Source organism: Gymnoscopelus microlampas (genome assembly GCF_963454915.1).
Source record: "Gymnoscopelus microlampas genome assembly, chromosome: 17".
NCBI classification, from domain to species: domain Eukaryota; kingdom Metazoa; phylum Chordata; class Actinopteri; order Myctophiformes; family Myctophidae; genus Gymnoscopelus; species Gymnoscopelus microlampas.
The window spans coordinates 2431014-2457660 of NC_139954.1; the positions used below are offsets into that span (position 1 = coordinate 2431014).

General features: G+C 40.4%; 1 protein-coding gene and 1 long non-coding RNA gene across 2 annotated transcripts; both read left to right on the top strand.

Annotated features, from left to right (window-relative positions):
• Positions 1-5445: 5445 nt before the first annotated feature.
• On the top strand, positions 5446-6873 carry LOC311065094. The gene is made up of 3 exons (XR_014602798.1): positions 5446-5489; positions 6508-6555; positions 6743-6873. It is a non-coding gene; the product is annotated as an uncharacterized lncRNA (long non-coding RNA).
• A 5278-nt stretch (positions 6874-12151) lies between these two features.
• LOC311065113 (tryptophan 2,3-dioxygenase B-like) lies at positions 12152-26163 on the top strand (the record flags this gene model as incomplete). Its single annotated transcript, XM_084085330.1, has 9 exons — positions 12152-12156; positions 12846-12930; positions 17087-17144; positions 21892-22013; positions 23408-23481; positions 24010-24065; positions 24266-24367; positions 25581-25671; positions 25980-26163. The coding sequence occupies 9 exons, from the start codon at positions 12152-12154 to the stop codon at positions 26161-26163; spliced, it is 777 nt and encodes a 258-aa protein (XP_083941456.1).
• Positions 26164-26647: the final 484 nt, after the last annotated feature.

Consider the following 26647-nt stretch of genomic DNA (forward strand, 5'->3'; position numbering starts at 1 on the left):
GATCTACAAGCTCACAAACCATGAAAAGTTGTGAGATTGTAGATCAGCTATTTTCAGAATGAAGTATGTCATACGTAAAAAACGTACTCTCAAATAAGCATTTCAGGTTATCTTTACCATTTGCACATGTATTCATTGATACAGTCATGTTGTTTGCAATTCAACTTAAATTAAGTCTACATCAAGTGAGGCTTCCTTCCTGGCGACCTTGAGATTGTGAGGCATTCATTTAAGGGAGACGCCATTGGCCCAACAGACAAGTAACTGTGAAAAAGGAGATCACACAGATGATACAGTTTCACGCAAATAGCTGAAAAATCCTGGGTTTAAGTGTTTTTCAAACTGCTCAAAATTGCGGACAATCTAAGGGCGGAGCTTAATGGTCAAATCGATACGTGTGTTCCTCATGAGTCAAGGCACATGTGTAAGCAAGTTTCACGACTTTCGGCCAAACGAGGCATGACTTATGCCTGTTTAAAGTCTGCATTTTCAAAAAATTGCTATAGCGCCCCCTTTTGGCCAATTGGAGTAAGATTGGTTTCAGTGATATTTGGAATGACCCTGTACATTTCTGCAAAGTTTCAAAGAAATGTGAGTCTGCATGTATGTTTTAGGCACAGATGAATAATTTTCATAAAACTGTAATAGTTGGCCTGGGCCGCAGCGTGGCGGTCCAGGCACCCTAGGCTGCAATGCCAGCCTGACAGCGTGTCGCGGGTTCGACTCCCGATCCCGACAACCTTTGCTGCGTGTCACCCCCCCATATCTCTCCCCATTTCCTGTCAGTCTACTGTCATCTATCAATAAAGGCAAAAAAAAAAAGCCCCAAAAATATCTTAAAAAAAAAAAAAAACTGTAATAGTTAAAATCTATCTCCTCCTGGGATTTTTGAGCAATCTGCACGAAACGTTTACCACTTGAACTTTGGACCTCTGCCTACAAAAATTTCCAACGGATTTTCCATAAGTGAAAAAATGCAGAAGTTAGGAGCCAATGACTGTTTTTCATATAATTCAAAATGGTGGGAGATCTAAAGGTCAGATGTCAAAAGTCAGACCACGAAAGTTGTCGGGCATGAAGAGACGCATGTGTGTATCGAAGTTTCATGGTTGTAGGTCAAACAGGGCATGAGTTGTACCTGTTCAAAGTTGGCACTTTCAATTGAGTGCTATAGCGCCACCCTTTGACGAATGAGTGTGAGAATTATTTCTTGGTAGTTTTTCATGAGCATCTACCATATGGCCGAGTTTCGTAAAAAGTGTATGCACGGTTAAGCCAGAACTGGCAAAAACAAGTATTTTTCAAACTGCTCAAAATTGCGGAAAATCTAAGGGCGGAGCTTAATGGTCAAATCGATACGTGTGTTCCTCATGAGTCAAGGCACATGTGTAAGCAAGTTTCACGACTTTCGGCCAAACGAGGCATGACTTATGCCTGTTTAAAGTCTGCCTTTTCAAAAAATTGCTATAGCGCCCCCTTTTGGCCAATTGGAGTAAGATTGGTTTCAGTGATATTTGGAATGACCCTGTACATTTCTGCAAAGTTTCAAAGAAATGTGAGTCTGCATGTATGTTTTAGGCACAGATGAATAATTTTCTTTAAACTGTAATAGTTAAAATCTATCTCCTCCTGGGATTTTTGAGCAATCTGCACGAAACGTTTAGCACTTGAACCTTGGACCACTGCCTACAAAAATTTCCAACGGATTTTCCATAAGTGAAAAAATGCAGAAGTTAGGAGCTGTAACTAAATAGATTAAAAAACCAAAGAAAGCACAATGGCTTGTTTCAATTGGGGTCCTTTTGTACTCAATTCATAGTGACATTAAATGTCAGACAGATATACACTACTATGCTCATCATATAATCAGATCAGAAATTAAAAATATCAAAACCAAAAACATGTACAGTAAAAGTTCAAAAAGGGGGGGGGGGGGTTAGGTTATGACAGGGGCCAGTTTCGAATTGCAGTCATCTGAAGGTAATCTTTTAGAGCATTTTGGAAGAAGAGCTGCTGGTTAGAGAGCGCTGGTAAGAACACTTTTAATTGAACAAACAGCTCAGTGTCCTTGTGATTAGAAGTCCGCCCTGACATTGGGAGGTTGTGGTTAAGTCGCGGGTCATAGAAGACAGTAAAAAAAGGGCCCAATTGTAATAATAATGGTTAATAATGTAGCCAAGGATAACGGCTATTAGAATGGATAAATTGACTGCTTTAGATACTAGGTTCGGTGGAGAGCTCAATGTGTGTAAAACCCAAGGAATGAGACGGAGACAAAAGGATTTTGAAAGGATGATTGAATGATTGACAGGCTGGTTGTCTGGTTACCATGGTTACCTGGTTACCTTGGTTACACAATGCCTCCTTGCTTGGGACGGATGGGTAAGTTCATGTGTCATACTAGCGTCATGTTCAGGGGGTGTGCTTGTACATCATGGTTGTTTGGATGTACTTATACATCTAGCTGGGCTCCTGCCCTACGGGCCAAAACTTGCCTACTAATGGAAATGTAATACAGAGGGATTTAACACTTGACAAAAGACAATGCACAATGTAGTGTTAATAATTGCAAAATTCTTCTTCTAGGTCAACACAGCTGGCCTCCACCTGTCCGACGCGGCAAATAATGTCATATTCCCAAGAGAAGGCGTTTTCCGTGGCTTTGACTTGGAGGAGGACACACATTACGAGGTCCAGGGGACCGCTGTGGATGGAGCGACAGCTGCGACGCCTCCAACAGGACCCACAGCAAACGTCCGAGATGGAGCAGGTCCATCTCGGACGTTTGCCTTCCGAGCTCCACAGCCTGCTTCCCCTTCCCCAGTGGTTCCAAGACCAGTGGCAGTGACCACACCACGTCCATTTCAAAGGTATGGAGATGAGTTGAAATGCTTAAGTATGCCTATTTTTAGAATATCCTTTGAAGCTATCAGACCAGGCCAACAATTTTTCATAGCTTCAGGGCCCTATTTTGCCGTCAGTCTTATGTGATATCTTATAAGGCATTTTTCTCGTTTTAAAAACATTTTAAAATAGTGAAAATAGCCGATCTACAAGCTCACATTGCTGAATTGATCTCCGTCTTTATGGGACAAGCAGGAAGACTAGCTAAGAGACGTCAAATGATGTGACAGTGCTTCAGGTGTGGTGAAGAATAACTCAGCCTATCTGCATCTGTAGAGGGCTGCCATAGCTCTGGCTTCTAAGCTTGAGCTCAATGCCCCCCCCCCCCCCCCCCGCCTTCCGCACACACACACACACACACACACACACACACACACACACACACACACACACACACACACACACACACACACACAATGCATGCATGCTCCATGAGCATTGTAGACTTCATGTTATGTCTTACCTTGTCTTTTGTATGTTTTACAGGACTGTACAGGTATGTGAAGTGGTGAATGGCGGACTGCAGATAGTGACTTCTGCACAGATACGCTTCTTTGAGGCCGAAGCAGTAGTGCCAATACTTTGCGAGAAAGTGAAGTCGGCCATAGGAGGCCTCAACAACTTCATCCTCACCGACTCACAGGGGATTGAAATAAGGGACTCTGAAGGGTCAACAGGTATTTTTTTCCCTCTAATAGATGTATTTAAAATGCCATTTGTGCTCATATATGCATTACTGAATGTTGTAAATAAAATGATCTGAAATTTGTGTCATTAGTAAATGAGCACCTTCTTAAATGTGGTATCTTGACTCTGCATTACTCTCAATGTAGGGTCCAGCTACTGGATGCAAAATGCCAGAAAAGTGCAGGCAGTGGAGGAAACGGACTTCAGGGAGTGGCGTGACAGACAGAGAGCCAGGTATTGTAAAAAAAATATATCTTAAATTTGGGAATTAACAGTTCCTTTATCGAGAGTGAGAGCTACTGTGATAGTTTTTAGCTGTTGAATTAGAATCACTCAATCAATAAGAGAAATTAATCCTCTATGTCTAATATCAGGGCTATTTATTTTCCTTGCTTACAAACTGATGGCTGTGCAATTAGGGCAACAATGCAACTTAAACCATAAGGCATGCAGTAGGCCTAAGCTTGTATTTTCATTTTTTCACAGCAGCATTAAGTCTGTCAAGTGCTTAAGTATACACTATAATCCTGCTTCACCTGTTCTCCACTCCAGAATGCTTGTTCTCAAAGCTTAAACTTGATCTGATAATGATTTGTGAAATGTTTCAGTTCCACAACTGAGCCGTCTGAACTACAGTCCCTGAGGCAGCAAGTGGGAGACCTTGTCGATGGAGCTGAAGGTCTGCACCAGCTCACTCTCAAAATAGCAGATGTAGTGTCTGCTACACAGGAGCTGGTGGAACCACAGGCACCACTGGTTGTCAAACAGGCATTTTCCTGTCTGCTCTGCACAGGTATTGTTTCCATTTTGCATCTGTAACACAGTAATAATCCAATATAGTATTTGAATTAGTGTTGTGACAATTGTCTTGAACGGTTACAATATATTGACTGTATTGAGAAAGACAAGTAAAAAAAAATGTTAAAACTTTGCTTTTCAAGAAATAACACAAAGAGAATCAAAAATCATTCAAAAAATATGAATGGAGTCAGCTATCCATACTAGCATAGATAAATCTCACAGCCCATGCTGTCCTCCTGCTGCAGACGCCTGGTCGGTTGCAGTGACTGCATTGCAGAAAATATGCCTTGCCCCCAGTGTGACGCTGCAGGTCCACAGTACACTGAGGTCCGTGGCCTGTCTCTGGCCCTGGACTTTTTCCGGTCTATTGAGTAGGTTGAACATTGGCGAGGTGCTCCTTTATGTATCTAAAAAAGTACAAAGTACATGTTCTATAAGTTTTCTCACATGGAGAAACGTTTTCTACTGTCATGTTTTTGAGCAGTATGAATAATAAAAGTACTGTTTGGATATTGTTTGTTTCAGTTGTGTATTTTAATGTGCATAATTGGTCAACTTGGATTAACAATTATGGTATGGGGAGGGTGGGGGGGGGGTGTCATTGCTTTTTCCTTATGCACAGTAGGTTTATGTGCATTTTCTTGTATCCATTATATGCAATAATTTGATTCTAACTTTGTACACAAAGGGTATAACATAAGACTTTTAAAGAATATATAAATGTGTGTGTATATTTTGCACAATTCTATTTATTCCCCAGACAGGAAAAGACAATAACTTTCCTTCTAAGGCCATGTGATGTCTAGAAATTAACCTGTTAACGTGGTGCAGTCATGCCACCTTTCTCAATTTGCATAAATTATATAGACATTTATACAGTCTGAGTTATCTGAACACATTTCAAACTTTAAGTGAGCAATCCTTTACTTATTTAATGAATATTAGTATATTATTTGTGCTCCAATAATTTGACAGCAGCGTCACGTACGTACTGACGTCACGTACGTCATCTGATCCCTGGCTCTCAGAATGAGTCGCCATTGTTTTTCAATCACCAGATCCACGTCGGAGGGGAGCGAAATGTCGTACCGAAACCGGTGTGTTATTATTTCATTTACAACCATATTTTGTCATTGTGTTAACTTTACTCATTAAATGCGTGTAGTGGTTCGGTTGTTGTTTCAGTGTTGGTTTATGCATTGCATTTGCCAAAGCGACGCTGCTGTTAGCTAGGCAGTTAGCTTAGCAATTGGCACGCTAGAGAAATGTTGCTAATGCTATCTTCAATCTGCAGACTGTATGTATTAAACAACTGGGCTGATGCGAACGTTCGTCTGTGGTAGCGAATTAGTTGCCAATTTTACATTTCGATGGAATATTCCCATGATCGTCATCATACCCCAGTTTCAGTAATCGTAATGGTAACATTATTGAACGTCGCACCACTGGTGTTTTTGCGAGAGAAATAAGCAAACATCAGTGAAAACAAGCCCAAAAGAAGCAACTATAGGCCACTTCTAGCTGTAGTTTACAACCCTCGTAGACGTATTTACGATTCTGACGTCTTCAATCTACGAGGAGATTCCGACACAAGCTGGATTAAAAGACTTCTTTATTGAAAGATATACCTCTACGGGGATAAGTACTATGCCGTAGGAGTCGTTAACATTTGGGGCTTTGCTGTAAGCACCTTTATTTTCAATTTGTACACGTTTGAAGTACTTTGCAGGGCATAGTGCAGAAAGTACAGCTGGCCATTGGGGGGTGAACCCTACAGCTCTCGTAGATTGAAGACGTCAGAATCGTAAATACGTCTACGAGGGTTGTAAACTACAGTTAGGCCACTTCAAATGTCGGCTATTTAAAATTAGCTGATCTGCAAGCTCACAGCAGAATTTTCCGTAACTACCATTATTTTCAAGTAACTTAAATGGAAAAACAAGGCTAACGTGGCTTGTAATACGCAGACTGGCAACACTGCACGCCACCAGACTACGATGGAAAAGCCCTTCTATTTATGCCTTTATACGTAGAGCCCGACGTCACTGAATCTTCTCTGATACTGTGTTGTAAAAAAGATTCCAGCCTGTAGCTTTTATTCTCATCTCTCTTCAGTTTGGAACCAGACGAAACGAGCTGTAAAAGAAGACAACGGTCAATGTGGTATGTGTATAATATTGTCTTAGTCAGTCAATGGCTTAGAAGTTATACCTTTTACTTACACTTCGAGTTCATTAATATGACTATTAAAAGTGCCACCTGTTCCCTGGGGAATAACAACAATGTACCAAATTTCAGTCCAAGATGTATACTCAATCTTTGTGTGCGTGCATGTGCGTTTGTTTGTCAGGCCTCTGGTCCAGTGCAGTGTGGAGGTGTATAAGACGATTGGGTCTCTGTACCCTGAGATGAGCGTTCATGGACGCTCCCTGGACTTCCTCATTGACCTGCTGCACAAAGACCAGCTGGATGAGACCGTTAACGTGAAGCCTCAAACCAAGGCCATCAAATATTATCAGGGTACTCACTGTATATGTAGTCATACGCAAAGCACAGTTACTGTACTGTAAGTGTGTTTAACCCGTTAAGACCGGGAATGCATCTGTGTCATTTTACGGGTTTCTTTGGCTATTCAAAAATAGCAGATATACAAGCTCATAGTGCGACACCGAGTGCTGCGGTACGGGCTTGTACATCTGCTTCACACACACACACTTTTCTTTTTTACTCTAATCTTTGCTTCTGGGGGGGGGGGGGGGGCTGCCCTGGAACAAAATATTTTGAGATGGGGACAAATACATATCATTTTGGGGCTCCTTGACATGAAAGAAGTTTGAGAAGCACTGCTATTATAGCAGCATAAGTTTCAAAGAAAAATAAGGTTAGGATTTAGAAGACATTTGTAGAATCCCCAGAAGCAAAGATTTGAGTAAAAAAAAAGGTTTCTTTAAAAATAACCCAAAGTATAAAATAATGGTTATAGCAAAAACATCTAAAATGACACCATATGCAGATCTGGCTGTCCTGCTGAAGGACCTGGAGACTTCCCGTAGTGACATCAGACAGTTCTGTAAGAGGATCCGCCGTGAACAGACGTGCCCGGCATCACAGCAGAGGGAGAGTATGACTACTTAGAACCAAGTAATTTGAACAACATTTATGTATATTCACTATATATTCAACAGGGTACTATTGAGGTAGAAGCTGTTTAAAGTGGTAGTATTGAAAATGGAAGCCAGACATGGACAATGTTTTTTCTTTTACAGTATGTGTTAGGCATTTGTTAAGTCACTAATCCATGGTTACTACCTAATGTACACTTGTACATGTTTGTTACGACCCCCTGTCTAGGGTAGGGGAGGTAATAATAGAGGACAAAGTCGCTTTCAAAAATGAATTGATTTTATTTTCCTTTTTTTATGCAGAGATTTCAAACTCTTTTTGTCTTTTTTTCACCAGTGCCAAAGAACTTCAGGGTGCCGGTTTACATTTGTAAAAGGCTAACTAATAAAGAAAATTACCCCTAACCTAAACCTAACAAAGAAAAATATACATTAACTAAACTTACTTACCTAACTAAAGAATATACAAAAACAAAGTGGTTAAACCAAACAAAAGGACCAAACACCCCTACAAGGCGAGTGAGTAGATAAATACAATAATTAAATGGAAATGGACAAATATATACAAGATAATTCTTAACTCAAAATAATACTGGGCAAAAAGCAACAAGTTTAACTATAATGAAATTATAGATTAAACCAAGAAACTGAAATAAGTATAACTGAAGAGCAAACAAAAGTAGCTAAAGAACAAACAAAATAAGTGATTGAATCAAAAGTCACTGATGGACAAATGAACAAACAGAAAGCAAAGAAAACAGAACAGAACAGATCAGATCAGGCTACATGGGTTCGGGGAGACAGAGGGATTGAATCTCTGCAGCTCTTTCAAATGAGAGCAACCAGTCCCCCTGACACACAGAGCAGAATGAGATTTTGTAGGTGAGCTTCAGAGAACAGCCAGCCCTGGCTAGGGCGGAGACAAAGGGACGACGAATGGGAGCAGGAGAACAGGGCCAGAGGCTGGACCTGTCAATCTGGACAGCTGGAAGTCAATCACTCACTCACTCATACCAGCACCACACCCAGACTCAGACTCACAGCTTCCACCACCACTCATGACCTTATATGGAACACAGAAAGACAACAATATAACACAAGCCACACATAGCACAGACATATAACCAAAATATAACCACACATAATATAACCATACGGCTAGGGCCGTAACACCCCCCCCCCCCCCCTTAAAGAAAACCTCCCCCCCAAAAAAAGAAGTTTCTTAAGCTGGGGCATAAACACGAGAAAGGGCATCTGCCAAGACATTATCAACTCCTTTCTTGTGACGAATCTCTAAGTTGAAATCCTGTATCAGTAATGACCATCGCATGAGCCTTTGATTCGAATTTTTCATCTGTCTCAGAAAAACCAAAGGGTTATGATCAGTATAAACAACTACAGGCAATGGGCTAGATCCCACGTAAACCTCAAAAAATTGCAGAGCAAGCAATAAAGAGAGAGCCTCTTTCTCAATAGTACTGTAATTGCTCTGAGGTGCATTAAATTTCTTTGAGAAATAACAGTTTGGATGGTCAATACCTACGTCATCCTCCTACAGCAGTACTGCTCCGGCTCCACTTCCACTCGCATCCACCTCCAACTTAAAAGGCATTTTGAAGTTTGGAGCAGCCAGGACAGGAGTGCTGCAAAGAAGAGCCGTACAGGACTCAAAAGCATGCTGGCAAGCAGGCGACCAGACATAAGGCTTTTTCACACTGGTCAAACTGGTAAGGGGAGCAACTACATCAGCGAAATGTTTACAGAAGGCACGATAGTAGCTCGACATTCCTAGAAAACGGCGGAGACTACGGCGTGACGTAGGTACAGGGTAGTCCACTATGGCCTTGACCTTGGCATCGATGGCCCGAACTTGACCCTGACCTACCTCTTTTCCCAGATACGTAACGGTGGCACGACCAAATTCACACTTTGACAAATTTAGAGTCAGATTAGCGCCCGCCAACCTGCCGAAGATTAAACCAAGAGTGTGCATGTGCTCAGGCCACGTATCAGAAAAAGCAACAACATCATCGAGGTACACTTCACAATTTTCCACCCCAGCTAACACATTGTGCATAAGCCGTTGGAACGTAGCAGGTGCATTACGGAGTCCGAATGGCATAACAGTATACTGATAGAGACCATCGGGGGTAACAAAGGCAGAGATATCTGAAGCACGAGCAGTTAAAGGGACCTGCCAGTACCCTTTAAGTAAATCAAGTTTTGTAACAAATTTAGCAGCACCAACACGATCTACACAGTCCTCCATGCGAGGCAGAGGATACGAATCAGGTTTGGTAACATTATTTACCTTTCTGTAATCTGTGCAGAAGCGTTGACTGCCGTCAGATTTTGGCACGAGCAGACAAGGCGAACTCCATGCGCTAGAGCTGGGAATGGCAAGGCCATTATCTAGCAAATAATCAACCTCCTTTTTAAACAACAAGCGTTTAGTAGGATTTACCCGATAAGCATGTTGTTTAATGGGAGGATTCACACCTACTTCCACATCATGTGATAGGACAGTAGTGCGGGAAGGTATGTCTGAAAATAAAATGGGGTTATTTTCAATCAAATTAACTACGTCTGCTTGAGCCACAGAATCCAAGTGCTGCAAATAATCAGGCAGATTTTTCAGAATTTCAGAATTTTGCATCCGAGAGCCAGCAGAGCTCTTTGAACGCAAGCCATCACTCTCTGGGGAATATAGAGAAGGCACGACGGACACTACTGAGGCTACCGGGGTGGGTAGAACTGAAGGCGCAACACTCTCAGAACGATCAAAATAGGGTTTGAGCATATTAACATGGCACACTCTGGTTTTACTCCGGCGGTCTGGGGTCGCAACTACATAATCAGTATCACTAAGCTTTTTTTCTATGACATATGGGCCACAGAATTTAGCCTGAAGGGCCGAAGTGAGAAACGGGAGCAAAATTAGCACCCTATCACCCACATTAAACTGGCGTGTCACCGATTTGCGATCAAAATGTTTTTTCATTTTCCCCTGGGACGCAGTCAATGCGCTGCGTGCGATGTCACAGGCATTGTGCAGGCGGTCACTGAATTTAGCTACATAATCCAACACATTTGAAGATGGAACAGTGGATTTCAATAGCAAACGATCACGGAGCACCCGGAGAGGACCACGCACACTGTGCCCGAACACCAGCTCAGAAGGGCTAAAACCAAGTGACTCTTGTACACTTTCCCGCACGGCCATGAGCAGAAAAGGTAACCCCTCATCCCATGACTTGCCCGTCTCAGAACAGTACTTTTTCATCATAGACTTGAGCGTTTGATGGAACCGCTCAAGAGCGCCCTGAGATTCAGGATGATAAGCACTAGACTGTATGTGTTTAATCGACAAGGACGCGACAACCTGCGCGAAAACTTTAGAAGTGAAATTTGTTCCCCTGTCCGATTGGATGGACTTGGGTAAACCAAAAATAGAGAAAAAATTAACCAGAGCTTTTATTACAGTTTTGGCCTTTAATGTGCGCAATGGAATCGCCTCAGGATACCGAGTGGCAGCACACATTAAAGTCAACAAATACTGATGACCTGACTTCGTTTTGGGAAGTGGGCCAACACAGTCAATAATGATATGTTCGAAGGGCTCTCCCATCACCGGAATAGGTAATAATAGAATAGATTTAAGCCCTGGCCAATAAAAATAACGCAAAATGCGGTGATACGTTTTACGAATACCTAAATGACCAGCCAAATTGTCATGTGCGAGACTAAGGACTTGATAACGAAAAGGTTCAGGTACAACAACCTGCTGAACGGAGTTCCACCCGAGGTTGCCAGCGCCGGGCGGGAACCAAGTGCGCAACAAAATGCCATCCACTACACTGTACGCACTCTGCGCATGAGCGGCCCCCCAGCAAACAGCGAGGGATGGGTCATTTTGCTGTGCCGAAACAAACGCGTCTTTATCGACATCAAACACAAATTCAGTCTTTATTGGCATCACATCAACCATCTTCTGCTTAACCATGGCGGCAGGAAGATTCACTGGTTGCTCAGAACACATAAAAGTGTCCTTCAAACTAATGTTCTCATCACAGCCCTTCCTTGCCTGTGCACGGGTCACAGCGCAGGCAGGGAACAATACCGAGGTGCCCATAGACTGATCCAAATCGATCACAGGATTCTCGACAATTTCCGGCGTTGGGAAAACTTTCTCCCCTGCCAAGTCATTGCCGAGAATTAACGAAACGCCGCCGACTGGTAACTGAGCGCGAGTACCCACCTGCACAAAACCGGAGACCAGGGGCGAACGCAAAAACACAGAGTGCAACGGAGCGCGTAATGAATTCATCTCCACCCCCAACAATAGAGCATCAGATCCACAAAAGGACTTATTCGAGAAAGGCAACACATCATATAAAATGAGAGATTGTGACGCTCCCGTATCACGTAGGATTGTGATCGGTACCTGATCTATATCCTGACCTGACAGGGACACTGAACCTTTCAGAAGGAAGGGTCCAAAACATTCCTCCATTTCGTCTGATACAGGCGCCCCTGTGTCAGAGGAAAGTGGAGGAGGAATGGACTGAATGAACCCAACTGCTTTTGATTTTTTTGGACCCTGAGTTTCTTTTCGTTGTAGAGTGGGACATGCCGAAATGAGGTGACCCTTTTCATGACAATAGAAACAATCACGAGTCTCCGAACCAGAGACAACATTAAAACCAGAACGAGGCGGGCTTTTTGACACAGAAAACTTTTGATTCCCCCCCACTCTGCCGCCCATAGGATTGCGGCGTGCAGAGGGAGCAGAAAACACAGATCGGTGTGTCAAAATGAACTCATCGGCACACACCGCAGCTTTAACCACATTATCCACTTTCTGCTCGAAGTACCAAAAGTAAAAGTACTAAAATGTTAGAAAATAGCCGATCTACAAGCTCACAACGCGTCGCATCGCGACGCGTTGTGAGCTTGTAGATTGGCTATTTTCAAATAGCCTACGTATAAAATAGGGCTAAATGAGTTAATGTATGTTTTATAATAGAATCATTTATATCTGAAAAGTAACTAGTAACTACATTTTTCAAATAATTGTAGTGGAGTAAAAATACAATATTTGCCTCTGAGAGTAATGGAGTAGAAGTAAAAGTACTGAAAACTGGAAATACTCCAGTAAACTAAAAACACCTCAAAATTGTATTCAAGCACAGCACTTGAGTAAATGTACTTAATTACTTTCCACCACTGGTTGACCAAGGCAGGGTTCATACCGTTAACTCCAATCTTGCACTTTGACACTCTGGACAAGAGCATATGTTAATTGTAAATGTACGTACATCTTGTGTTCAGGCAGTACCTAGCCCCTGCCTCTGGCTTCCAGAGTCTTCAGTTTCGCCTCCTGGAAAAGAAGATGGGAGTCCCAGACAAGCGGAGAGTTAAAGGACAACTTTGGTTTTTTACAACCAAGGTTTATATTTTAGCTTGTAATTAAAGTAAATAAACGATGAGTGTAATTTTTTTTTCATTTACTGCTTTCTATAGTTTTAGCATTTTTTGCGATATTTTTTACAGTGGGCGGGGGCATTCTGTCCGGTGGCTAAATATGCCTTTTTTACACAATAAAAAAGGTCCGGCTGTCTGAGATGGCCAGATGTGAGTTATTGGGGGCTAGAAGAGCTACTGTAAATAATAATAAAGAAAACGCCGGGTTAATGTGTTAAAAAAATACATATTTAGCCACCGGACAGAATGCCCCCGCCCACTGTGAAAACACTGTAAAAAAGATTGTGAAAATTGCTAAAACTATAGAAAGCAGTAAATTAAAAAATTTTAACACTCATCTTTTATTTACTTTAATTACAATCTAAAACATAAACATTGGTTGTAAAAAACCAAAGTTGTCCTTTAACTACAGTCGTAGCCAGCTGAGAACCTCACGATTTTCAAATCAGTACTCATAGGTACTGATTTGTCCCTTGGGTACCTCTGTCGGCCACTCCCCCAGATTCTCAGACACGCCCCCTAAATGTATTATATCTTATTTCAGTGTGTAGTGTGGCCATTCTGCCACAGGGTGGCGCATTCACAGTGAGCAACATAGCTATAGACTGTTTCTGCTGCTTTTGCAAAGTAGAAATACTCTGTTACAAGTAAAAGTCAGGAAATAAAACTATACTTGAGTTAAAGTACAAAAGTATTGGTATTAAAATGTACTTAAAGTAGAAAATCTTTTGAAAATAGCATCCATTAAAGGATGGTTTCTTTCAAAATTGAACACTGGTTTGTTTCAAAATTGGCCTGAAAAAAACATCTAACAGGAGACGAAATAAAACTATACTTGAGTTAAAGTACAAAAGTATTGGTATTAAAATGTACTTAAAGTAGAAAATCTTTTGAAAATAGCAGATCTACAAGCTCTACAAGTAAATGCGTAAATGTACTTAGTTACTTTCCTACACAACAAAAAATAGCATTTTTTGGAAAAGTCCCATTTCACACGTTCGAAATGTACAAAAAATCCTTTGAAAATAGTCTATCTACAAACTCACTGTATGCTTGTAGATCGGCTAGTTTCGATCAGCTGAAATATATATAGGACTGGAGTGGTTAGTGTGTTTTGTAATTGTAATCTAAATCTACAAAGTTATAGTACAACCTCAAAATTGTACTTAAGCACAGTATATATATATATATATATATATATATATATATGTATGTATGTATATGTATGTATGTATATATATGTATGTATATATATGTATGTATATATATATATGTACATATAAATATATATACTACAGCTATGTTGGGTAGGTTTAATTATCAGATATTTCACCTTCCCAAACCAAGGTTTCAATGGCCTGACGGTCCAGGCCGTGGACTATCGAACTATAGGTCGGCGTTCGATCCCAGCATATGACAAAGATTATAATCTTGCTTTTTTTTTTTGCTTTTGCTTGCATCATGACACGAAGTGGCGTGTTGTGAGCTCGTATATCCCGAAAATGCTATGTTTTTAATGTGGTTTTCTTTTTTTTTCACAACTTTTCAAATGTATTTGAAGTTAATGAGCGATCGTCATGTCTGTCTGTCTGTCTGTCTGTGAAAAATCCCCCCTCTCTCTCTCTGCCGGTAATAACTAGTGCGTCCCAGGGACCCCGCGGCGTCAGCGACGCAGAACGCATGCAGGCCTATGAGCATCTCTGGCTGTGTGCTGTTTTTTCTTTCCAATCTGACTCTCTCTCGCTCTCTCGCTCTCTCGCTCTCTCGCTCTCTCGCCCCCCCCCCCTCTCTCTCTCTCTCTCTCTCTCTCTCTCTCTCTCTCTCCTAATAGCGAATAATAAAGTGGTTACTGTGATCTAGGAACCCAACACCAACCTCAACACACTTTATACATTAATGTCAGACAATCCTTGTCTATACAGTGTGCATTTTTCAACCATACGGCAGAGATAAACATGGAACCTCATCTCTCTCTTCGTGTGTGTGTGTGTGTGTGTGTGTGTGTGTGTGTGTGTGTGTGTGTGTGTGTGTGTGTGTGTGTGTGTGTGTGTGTGTGTGTGTGTATGTGTGTGTGTGTGTGTGCACACGCGTCTGTCTGTCTGTCTGTCTGTCTCTCTGCTAACAAGCAAATAATAAAGTGAAAATCCCCCCTCTCTCTCTCTGCCTTCTTGTCTTTCTCCTTGAAATTAAAATGGTTGAGAATCGCTGCTAGAGCCGTAAAAAATCTTCTCTTATGGGGGTCCCTGGCATATCTTTTGAAATGGGGGTCCGCGGGCTAATAAGTGTCAATTTGGGGGTCCTTGACATGAAAAAGTTTGAGAACCACTGATCTAGGAACCCAACCTCAACACACTTTACACATTAATGTCAGACAATCCTTGTCTATACAGTGTGCACCACGGCACGCGCCCGCTCTTTTGTTAAGCAAATCAAACAAAGTTAATGAGCGATCGTTAACACTTGTGTGTCTGTTAATGACCTGTTCTATTCATCACAATTCAATTCTGCAAATTGCCCAAGCCGTGTTCTATTGTTATTGAAGAGTGTAGATATCCTGTCTTTTGTGTCCATGATAATATTATGTCAGGTTAGGGGGTTTTCTGTTTTTCTGTTTTGGCCATTTAAATGCCTTGATGTAATTTCTCATGTTATTTTAACACGCTTAAAAAACATGTCTCGCTGGAAAAGAGACAATGAGAGATACTGTATTGATGTTGATTTATTTGTAAACGTAAGGTACAGTATATCATGTCACATTGAAAGAAAAATCATCAAAAAATCATTAAACAATCATTAAATGAAGAAATAGAACTGTAAATGTTTAAAAAGATTTCGTTCTCATGAGCATCCCTTTGTATAGAACTGTGCTTTTTTGGCAAACTGTTAATAAAGTGAATTGCAATGAATTGCAATGAATGTTTAAAACAAGAAAAAAAAGAAACATGTATCAAGCTTGTTTTTATAAGCAGATTTATTTGTAAATGTAAGGTACAGACAGTACACATGTCACACACAAAAAAAAAGCACACTGTCTTCAAATGCAATTAAAAAAGTTGTAATGGTACATTATTATTTACATAGAAAGGAAACTGTTAATAAAGTATTCAATCAGTTTTATGGCCTAAAATTTTAAAAATAGCCGATCTACATGCTCACATGTGAAACACATGTTAAATCAGTAAAACACTAATCAATCACTGTCGGTCACTCCACTCTCTTCCCTTACGGAGATTATCGTTAACGTGGTTTACAATGACTTGCTTACGGTCAGCAGGTATCTCGTCAACGCCAGAATAGTACCTTTCCTTGCAAGAGTTTAAAATGAAGGCTTTCAGGTTCTGTGGTAGTCTGGATTTTTTCCCGGTACCATTCCAGTTGACTCTTTTCACCCATGCATGATACATGTGTAAAGGGGTAGCATAACTAAACAACAGTGTTGCATAGCGTTCAGGACGATTACCGTCAAGCTGCAGTAAGCGACTGATCTCAGCATGTTGATGGTGTGATATCGCATTCAGCTGTATGTCTGCCAGTTGTTTTGGAAACACTGCTGCGGTTGCAACTACAACATTTCTCTGCTCGATCTCTCTCTCTTTCTGGCCTACTGCTCTCTCTCTGTCCTCGACTGCTGTCTCTCTCTGCGCTGCCTGTCTCTCTTTCTCCTGAACCTGTCTCTCTTTCTCCTGCACCTGTCTCTCTCTCTCCTGCGCCTGTTTCTCTCTGTCACTGAGCCTTTTCTCCATTTGCAACTCCAAACATGTGATCTTCCAGTATTCAATGGTGTTGCTGGCATGCGTTGGTGAAGGCGCTGAAGTAATATCAGACTCTCTCAGGCTCAACACTTTCTCTCTCTCCCTAAAATCTTTCTCTCTCTGTGTGTGTTCATATGCAGCTCTTTCGTTTGCCTTGTTGCGGTCTTGTCCTGCTTTCACAATGCCTTGCCTAGCTTCAGCCAAGTCTGTCGTTAAGTCCTTGACCTCGGCTTGGTGATCTTGTTGTAACTTTAAGATCTCGGCTTGATGACTCTCCTTTAACTCTCGAGTCTTGCATGCGTGCTGCGATATCTTGTCTTGTGCTTGTGATAACAGGGAGCTGAGGAGGCCATCTGGTGTGTAAGGGGAATTGGTACCATCGGGAAAAGCACTTGTTAGCACAGCAGCCTGTAAATGAGAAATGCGAAAAAGCCATGAGATTTAAAAGAATAAATACATACAAAATGGATAAATAGATTTAAATGGTACAGACAGTATAATAGAATAGCCTATGCCAATGCCTCGGTCTCTCTCAATAGGCTACAAGGAATAACAATGTCTTTGGGTTATAATGTCAATATAGGCTACGCCCAATTGTAATAATATTATAGTATAGTAATAGTATAGTAATTAAACTCACCGCTTTTTTCATCACCGGTCGTCTTTTTGGCTGTGGCCCCGGTGTGGCCTCGCTGGTTGATGCTATTGCAGCTGGTGGCGTCTTTCTTTTCTGAGTTGCCTTTCTTTTCAGTGTTGCCTGGGATGCGGACTGGCTTGGTGCTGCCACCTGAAACATGGATAGAAAAACGTTATTGAATATGCCACAAAAGCTTATTTTAATATATTGCGTCTCGGTAGATTAAATCAGTCACACATTCTAATTAATTACTAAAGACACTCACCCCCTTTGTTTTAGCAAAACGTTTTGTCTGTGCCCCGGGCCCGGACTGGCTCGTTGGTGGTCCAGCATTTGGTGTTGTCACCTGCCGTGGAGGAATCACTGGATGTGGTGGTGTGTTGGTTTTCATTATTTTTCATTTTCCTTTGTTTGCTATGTCTAAATGTGTCAATGACTTGCCTTGTCTTGCCTTCCTTCCAGATGAAAGCACAATCGCATTGGAAAGGAATGCCCGTTATTGTTACCGCAAAAAAGATCATGAATCGCTGAAGCAGGTCGTGAAACATCCAGTCAAGTTGCACTGTTGGGGGGCTATTAGCAGACAGGGAGCTGGACCGATAGTTATTTTCGATGGTATGTGATAACATAATTGAATGGATTAATGAGTATGAATTAACATGTATTTACCAGTGCCCTTCATTCTGATGAATAATGTAATGAATTATGTACTTTCAGGAATTATGGATAGGATCTTTTTTGAACAATCCATAATTAAAGACGCGGTTGTTCCATATATCAGAGACAAGTGGCTCCAGCCAACGCATCGATTTTTTCAAGGTAGGCATACTGCTAATGTTGTTCTTTGACTGTTCTTTAATGTTGTCAATGCTTAACACGCTCTTATTTCGTTGAATCTATAGATAACGATCCGAAGCATGCAGCAGCAAAAGCCTTCATTGAGCAGCATGGCGTGAATTGGGTCAAAACTCCAGCCGAGTGAGTATTATTTATTAATGAGTAATATCTGCAATATCTAAATATTTATAAACTCTTAAATATGTTTTTTTGTAATGTTTTATTCTTGAAGTACTGCTTCATTCTAACGTTGCTTTTCATCATTAGGTCTCCTGATATGAATCCCATCGAGAATGTCTGGCATCAAATGAAGAATTTCGTACGCTGTGAAGCCAAGCCAGACTGTCGTGAGGGTCTGAGATTAGCAATATTGGAGTTCTGGTTCACGAAACTGCCCCGTGTTCAGTGCAACAAATATATAGACCACCTGTACACTGTTTTGCCCGAGGTCATTAGACGCAACGGGAAGCCAAGTGGCATGTAGCCTACATTTTAGGTCATGGAACAGTTCTATTTCTTCATTTAATGATTGTTTAATGATTTTTTTATGATTTTTCTTTCAATGTGACATGATATACTGTACCTTACGTTTACAAATAAATCAACATCAATACAGTATCTCTCATTGTCTCTTTTCCAGCGAGACATGTTTTTTAAGCGTGTTAAAATAACATGAGAAATTACATCAAGGCATTTAAATGGCCAAAACAGAAAAACAGAAAACCCCCTAACCTGACATAATATTATCATGGACACAAAAGACAGGATATCTACACTCTTCAATAACAATAGAACACGGCTTGGGCAATTTGCAGAATTGAATTGTGATGAATAGAACAGGTCATTAACAGACACACAAGTGTTAACGATCGCTCATTAACTTTGTTTGATTTGCTTAACAAAAGAGCGGGCGCGTGCCGTGGTGCACACTGTATAGACAAGGATTGTCTGACATTAATGTGTAAAGTGTGTTGAGGTTGGGTTCCTAGATCAGTGGTTCTCAAACTTTTTCATGTCAAGGACCCCCAAATTGACACTTATTAGCCCGCGGACCCCCATTTCAAAAGATATGCCAGGGACCCCCATAAGAGAAGATTTTTTACGGCTCTAGCAGCGATTCTCAACCATTTTAATTTCAAGGAGAAAGACAAGAAGGCAGAGAGAGAGAGGGGGGATTTTCACTTTATTATTTGCTTGTTATAGCAGAGAGAGAGAGAGAGAGAGAGACACAGACAGACAGACAGACAGACAGACAGACAGACAGACAGACACACACATTCATTGCATCAACATTAATGCAGTGGCGTTCCCAGGAGTTACATTTAAGGCAGGCAAGATTTTTTTTTCGCCCCAGCCCCCCCCCCCCCCCCACTCGGGGAAACACTACACCCTTTTATGCCAGATGAGTAGGCTAAAGGTGATGATGGCCCAGACCCCCACCCCTGGCACTCCTGCCACCCCATGAAGACTAAAGGCATACATTTGCATTAAGGTGTAATGTGTGTTGGGCGTGCATTTCACAAGTTGGCAGAATTGTGATGAATAGACCAGGTACAGTAGATTGGCCACTAACACACACACACACACACACACACACACACACACACACACACACACACACACACACACACACACACACACACACAAAGAGAGAGATGAGGTTCCATGTTTATCTCTGCCGTATGGTTGAAAAATGTCCGCACATTTTCCACTTTACATGTTTCTTACCTCTTTCTGCACATCGTATCCAAAAACTAAAGGTTTTCTGAAATGCTCACAGATGTTTGAAATTTTAACTCACCATAAAATCTATCCAACGAGTTGAAAAAAAGCACTTTATTCGCCTCTCTCCTCCGCCGGTTACATGTTTTTAAGACATTGCGCAAGAGTTGCGCCCATAGAGATAACATTACTGATTGCCCTACTGGTCAAATGTTGAATTGCATCTTCTAATGCATAATATTATTGAACCGGCTGAGGAGAGAAGCGATTTAAACACTTTTTTCAACTCGTTGGTGGATTTTATGGTGAGTTAAAATGTCAAACATCTGTGATCATTTCAGAATACCTTTACTTTTTGGATACGATGTGCAGAAAGGGGTAAGAAACATGTAAAGTGGAAAATGTGCGGACATTTTTCAACCATACGGCACAGCTCCACGTAGGACCTCATCTCGGAGCTACATAGCGGAGGGAGAGGTACTAAATGGGGCTAAGAGAGATGGTGCTACTATAATTAACATAACCTGTTTGGCTACGACACCCCCCTCACAGCCAAACAGAAGATGTTCCACTGCCAGCTACCAGTGAATTTAACCATTTCAATTTCAAGAGGACCCCCAGTTTACATGCATTAGGCCCATGGTTCTCAAAGTGGGGTCCGGGGACCCCCAGGGGTCCTTGAGTGGGTTCCAGGGGGTACCCAGATAAATGTTCGAGTGTACAAATGGAAGTGTACAAATGGAACCAAATGGATAGTTAGTAACCAAATGGACCCTTATGTTGCTGTAACTTGAGAGTGTACAAATGGAAGTGTACAAATGGAACCAAATGGACCCTTACGGTCCATTTGGTTCCATTTGTACACTCTCAGAGTTATGGTGGTCCGTGGTTTAATGCAGGGGTTCCCAAAGTGGGGTCCGGGGACCCCCAGGGCCCTATATATACATCAGCTATTTTCCAAAAATCTTGATATTCTTTGAAAATGTTTGAATATTTTTTACATTTTTATCACCACATCTGGAACTCTTTTCTGATGGGGGTCCGCGACCAAATCCGCATTCATTTAGGGGTACTTGACCTGAAAAAGTTTGAGAACCACTGCATTAGGCGACACCCATTTAATGGCATTTCTATCCCTGGGACCCCGATTTATATTGTAAAATCAATGTTAATTTAACTCTGAGAGTGTACAAATGGAACCAAATGGACCCGTTAGGGTCCATTTGGTTCCATTTGTACACTTTGGTTCCATTTGTACACTCTCAGAGTTACAGACCCACAAGGGTCCATTTGGTTCCTAACTATCCTCCATTTAGCTGGGGACCCCTGGAACCCCCTCAGGTACCCCTGGGGGTCCCCAGACCCCACTTTGAGAACCAATGTTCTATTGTTCCATTAAATTGGATTCAGTTCTAAAAGGCTAGAAACTGCACACGTCTTTTCTTTTGCGGGGGGCGTGGGGAAAGTAATATAAAGTAATATATTACCCTTGATTCCAAGTAATAATAATAATTACTTTTCAAAGGAGTAATAAGTAATAAGTAACATATTACTCTCCTAAGTAATATAGCCCAACACTGATTACAGAACACACTAACCATTATTATTATTATTATTATTAAAAGAAAAGAAAAATATTGTGATACAAAATGCCTAAATAAAGCAATAGATATGAGTAATGAAATTGAAATGAAAAAGGTTGAGAATCACTGGGTTAAACTGTAGAATATAGTTAAAGGGATATTTGAATTCCCCACCAAGTAGACTAGTAGGTAAACCAACCAAACCAATAGTTGCTCGGCCCTGCCACCTACTGTCCAGCTACTGTATTTCACAGTGGGGAAAAAATAATGCTAAACTCCACCCTCCAAGGCAAAACCACACCCACAGAGGGGTGTGGTTTCATATCAGTACCCCCCGGGTACTGATTTCTTAGGTACCTAAGGTGAGGTTCTCAGCTGGCTACGACTGTACAACAAACAAAATTACAAAGACACCTTCAAAGGTCACGACAGCGAGATTCTATCGGCCACAGAGCAGGAACCTCCTCTACTGAAACTCGTAGAGGTACAGTAGCTCATATGAATGCATTTCACTGTCATTTCCAGTGGTGTAAAGCAACTAAGTACATTTACTCATGTACTGTGCTTACTTAACTTAAGTACAATTTTGAGGAACTTTTACTTTACTGGAGTATTTCCAATTGTCAATACTTTTACTTCTACTCCACTACATCTCAGAGGCAAATATAGTGCTTTTATTCCTCTACAATTATTTGACAACTTTAGTTACTAGTTACTTTTCAGATATAAATTACGATATTATAGAACATACATTAACCACTTTAACCCCATTTTATACCTAGGCTATTTGAAAATAGCCGATCTACAAGCAGACGCGTTGTGTGCTTGTAGATCGGCTATTTTCAAACATTTTAGTGCATTTACTTTTGGTACTTAAAGTATATTTTGATGCCAATACTTTCGTATTTTTACTCAAGTAAAATTTTGAACACAGGCCTTTTACTTGTAACAGAGTATTTCTACTTTGCAGTATTGATACTCGCATTGAAACATGCGAGTACTTTTTCCACCACTGGTTTTAATTCTGCTTTCTATTTTGGTAAACAGTTTGTGAATGATGAATATAAGCTTTTTATAAGATACTCTGGATAGGACTGTCCAGTACACATGTCAGAAATACCTTATTTGCCAAACAAATGTACAGGAATTCAGATGTGAAACTGATTTACCTAGCCACACATAAGTACAGAACCTCACACACTGTACTTTTATATACATCATATGCATTATATAAAAATATAATTATTAAAACACATTCTGTAGGAATAATATGCGGATGTGGATTCATGGTCTATATCCAAGAATCCACACATTTGCATTGACAAAGCATTGGCAGATTCCGCCCCAGAGGTAAAATAAAAGTGCGGTGGGAGCGCGCCCTTACAAGTAAAAGTCAGACATTTAAAATGTACTTGAGTAAAAGTACAAAAGTGTTGGTATCAAAATGTACTTAAAGTATCAAAAGTAAAAGTACTAAAATGTTTGAAAATAGCAGATCTACAAGCTCACAACGTGTTGCATCGCGACGTGTTGTGAGCTTGTAGATCGGCTATTTTCAAATAGCCTAGGTATAAAATAGGGCTAAAGTGGTTAATGTATGTTTTATGATTTATATCGGCAAAGTAACTAGTTACTAAAAATAATTTCAAATAATTGTAGTGGAGTAAAATTATAATATTTGCCTCTGAGGTGTAGTGGAGTAGAACTAAGAGTACTGAAAATTGGAAATACTCCAGTAAAGTAAAAGTACCTCAAAATTGTACTCAAGTACAGTACTTGAGTAACTGTACTTAGATACTTTACACCACTGAAGACCACCATGTAGGCTACCTTGTAGATTGAGTAAAGCCTGGTTGTTGTTATTGTTGTTGTTGTTAGGAGTGGCTGGAGAGAACTCCTGGCCTTGAGGAAGATGGCTTCAACTTCTGGCAGAAACTGGAAGTCAACATTATGTCTGGCTTGCAACAAGAGAAGGAGAAACTCGAGATAAGTTGACTTTCTTCTCCCTTCATATGTAGTTTGCAGTGGTGTACAGTAACTAAGTACATTTACTCAATTACTGTACTTAAGTACAATGTTGCGGTACTTTTGCTTCACTGGAGTATTTCCAGTTGTCTATACTTTTACTTCTACTCCACTACATCTCGGAGGCAAATATTGTACTTTTACTCCACTACAATTATTTGAAAACTTTAGTTACTAGTTACTTTGCAGATATAAATTATTACAATTATTTGCATTATTATAAATATAAAAATATTATAACATTAACCACTTTAGCCCCATTTTAAACACAGGCTATTTGAAAATAGCCGATAGGCCTATACAAGCTCACAACGCGTCGCAACGCATTGTGAGCTTGTAGATCTGCTATTTTCAAACATTTGTGTACTTTAACTTTTGGTACTTTATGTACATTTTGATACCAATACTTTTGTAATAAGTACATTTTGAATTCTGGACTTTTACATGTAACAGAGTACTTCTACATTGCAGCTCTTTGACGAAACACGGCATGAACATCTCCTGAGTAAAGGTGCGAGAGTCCGGAGTCAGTTTAAATATATAAATACTTTTTTCTGTGACTTCCCTTTTAACAATAATGCTTTTTTTTCTTTGACACCACTATATACTACAGTTGTAATTCTTGTTGATGCCATGCCATAGTACATAGAACAATATAAGTTCGTAATAGCAAGTGATTTCACATGAACTATTCATTTCCTGTGTGTGCAGGTGACAGGCGTCTGTCATACAAAGCTCTCCAAGGAGCTCTGATGATCTATTTCTACAGGTATGAGGGGTTCATACCAAAACTTTCTCACCTTCTGTACTGTAGTCAGATGACATTTACTCAAAATGCATGTTTATTCAGCAGCAACCTGCGCGCCCACACACACACACACACACACACACACACACACACACACACACACACACACACACACACACACACACACACACACACACACACACACACACACACACACACACACTCAATCCTCATCGCAAGCTGCTTATACTGTACCAACTAGTGGACAAGACTGCACATACACACGTACACTATGTACAATCCATTTTATGCTAGACAGCAGCAGTGGTTGGCAGTGGTGGAAAGTAACAAAGTACATGTACTTAAGTACTGTACTTAAGTACAATTTTTAGATCTTTTTTCTTTACTTGAGTATTTCTAATTTCCAATACTTTGAAAATAGCCGATCTACAAGCTCACAATGCGTCGCGATGCGACACGTTGTGAGATTGTAGATCTGATATTTTCAAACATTTTAGTATTTTGACTTTTGGTACTTTAAGTACATTTTGATATCAATACTTTTGTACTTTTACTCAAGTACATTTTTAATTCCGGACTTTAACTTGTAACAGAGTACTTCTACATTGCAGTATTGATACTTTTACTTAACTCAAACATTTGAGTACTTTTTCCACCACTGCATACAGTATGTACAACCCATATACCACATCTAGATTTGTTTCTTCACCTGGAACATGAGATCATTTTATTTTGTTGATTTCAAGAACTTGCGCAAATGAGCTTTCACATTGTTAGTCAATAACATGTTTTATAAACTTCAACTCAACTTCAACTTTATTATCGGTTTACAGGTGTAAAATAAGTGGGTGAAATTTGTTTTGTTCCCATCATTTGTAGTTTTCAGGAAAGGGAAAAAGAATAGAGGTAGAAAAAAACAACAAGGAAAACATGTCAGATATTCAAATATTCCTGATATGAGTAAAATGAATAACAGCGAATAACAGCTATGATGTGTTGCAGACAGAATTCTTCAAACACTCTGAAACTCAGTTACATTTTCCATCGCACAATGGTATCACTTTCCAACTAGAACTAATCTTCAAGATCATCAGCTTTGTGCTATGGATTATAAATTAAGCTACAGTATACATTGCAAATGTGCAATACATTCTAATGATCCTGGAATGATTCCCTGGCTATTGTAGAGGAAAAGATCAACCCCGAAAACTGATTCTAAGTTGTTTGTAATGTTTTGTAATGTTTCTTGTGTTTTAGACAATCATGTGTGCATGGTGCATCGCATGATCGGCAGCAAAGCTGGCACAGGGGGCTCATCTGGGTACCACTACCTCAGGACTACCCTTGGGTAAATATCATCATCATCATCATCATCATCATCATCATCATCATCATCATCATCATCACCACAGTTGAAGCTGTTGAATGGTCAATTCAGACACAGTTGTACAGCACATTTGAAAAGGGTGTCTACATGGCATCTCTTCTATAATGAGGATCCAGTCTTTAGAGCAAACTTTTAAGAAAATAATCATGGGCAAAATTGGATGACTTTTGTATTTATTTTATGTTCTACTGAATCTAAATGCTGATCTAAATTTCTACCAATGCTGATTATTTCATCATAAATTGACTGTTTTTGTTCTTCCATTCCAGTGATCGCTACAAGGTGTTTGTGGATCTGTTTAATCTGGCTACGTTCCTGGTCCCTCGTAGCTGGGTGCCAAAGCTGGACCCCACCATTCACACCTTCATGTACACCGCAGAGCTTGACAGTTCACACCATAGACGCATATCCTGTGGGGACCCCGGGGCATTCTGTGGGGACCCCGGGGCATAAGCCCAAACAGAGTGCGAAAGGGGATTCAGCGGCCAGGTGAATTTAATCATAAACCCCCAATCCTTAAGGTTCATCAAGTTACATAGCCCACCTATACTGACTTATTTTTTGCCATTATTTTAATGCAATTATTTTAAATGATTTTAGATGTTCTTGCTCTTCTTTTTTGCTGTATTGTTATATTAGTATTGCTTTTTCTGTAAAGCACTTCTGCTTTATTTATTTATTTATTTGCTCTGTAAAGCACTTTGAGCTGCATTCATGTCATGAAAGCACTTTTCTTTTAGACTATGATGTACTTATTTATGATATTTGATATTTGCCTTTTAAAGAATATGGTAGGATATATGTAGGATTGTAGGATGTACTGTATGTTTTCTCTGTCTTGTCTGTACTTTCTGTCTTGTAAAATGCTGACCTTGGGAGCTGGACTCAAAAAATGTCAAAAAACACCTGTCAAGAACAAGGAAAGCAATCAATATAG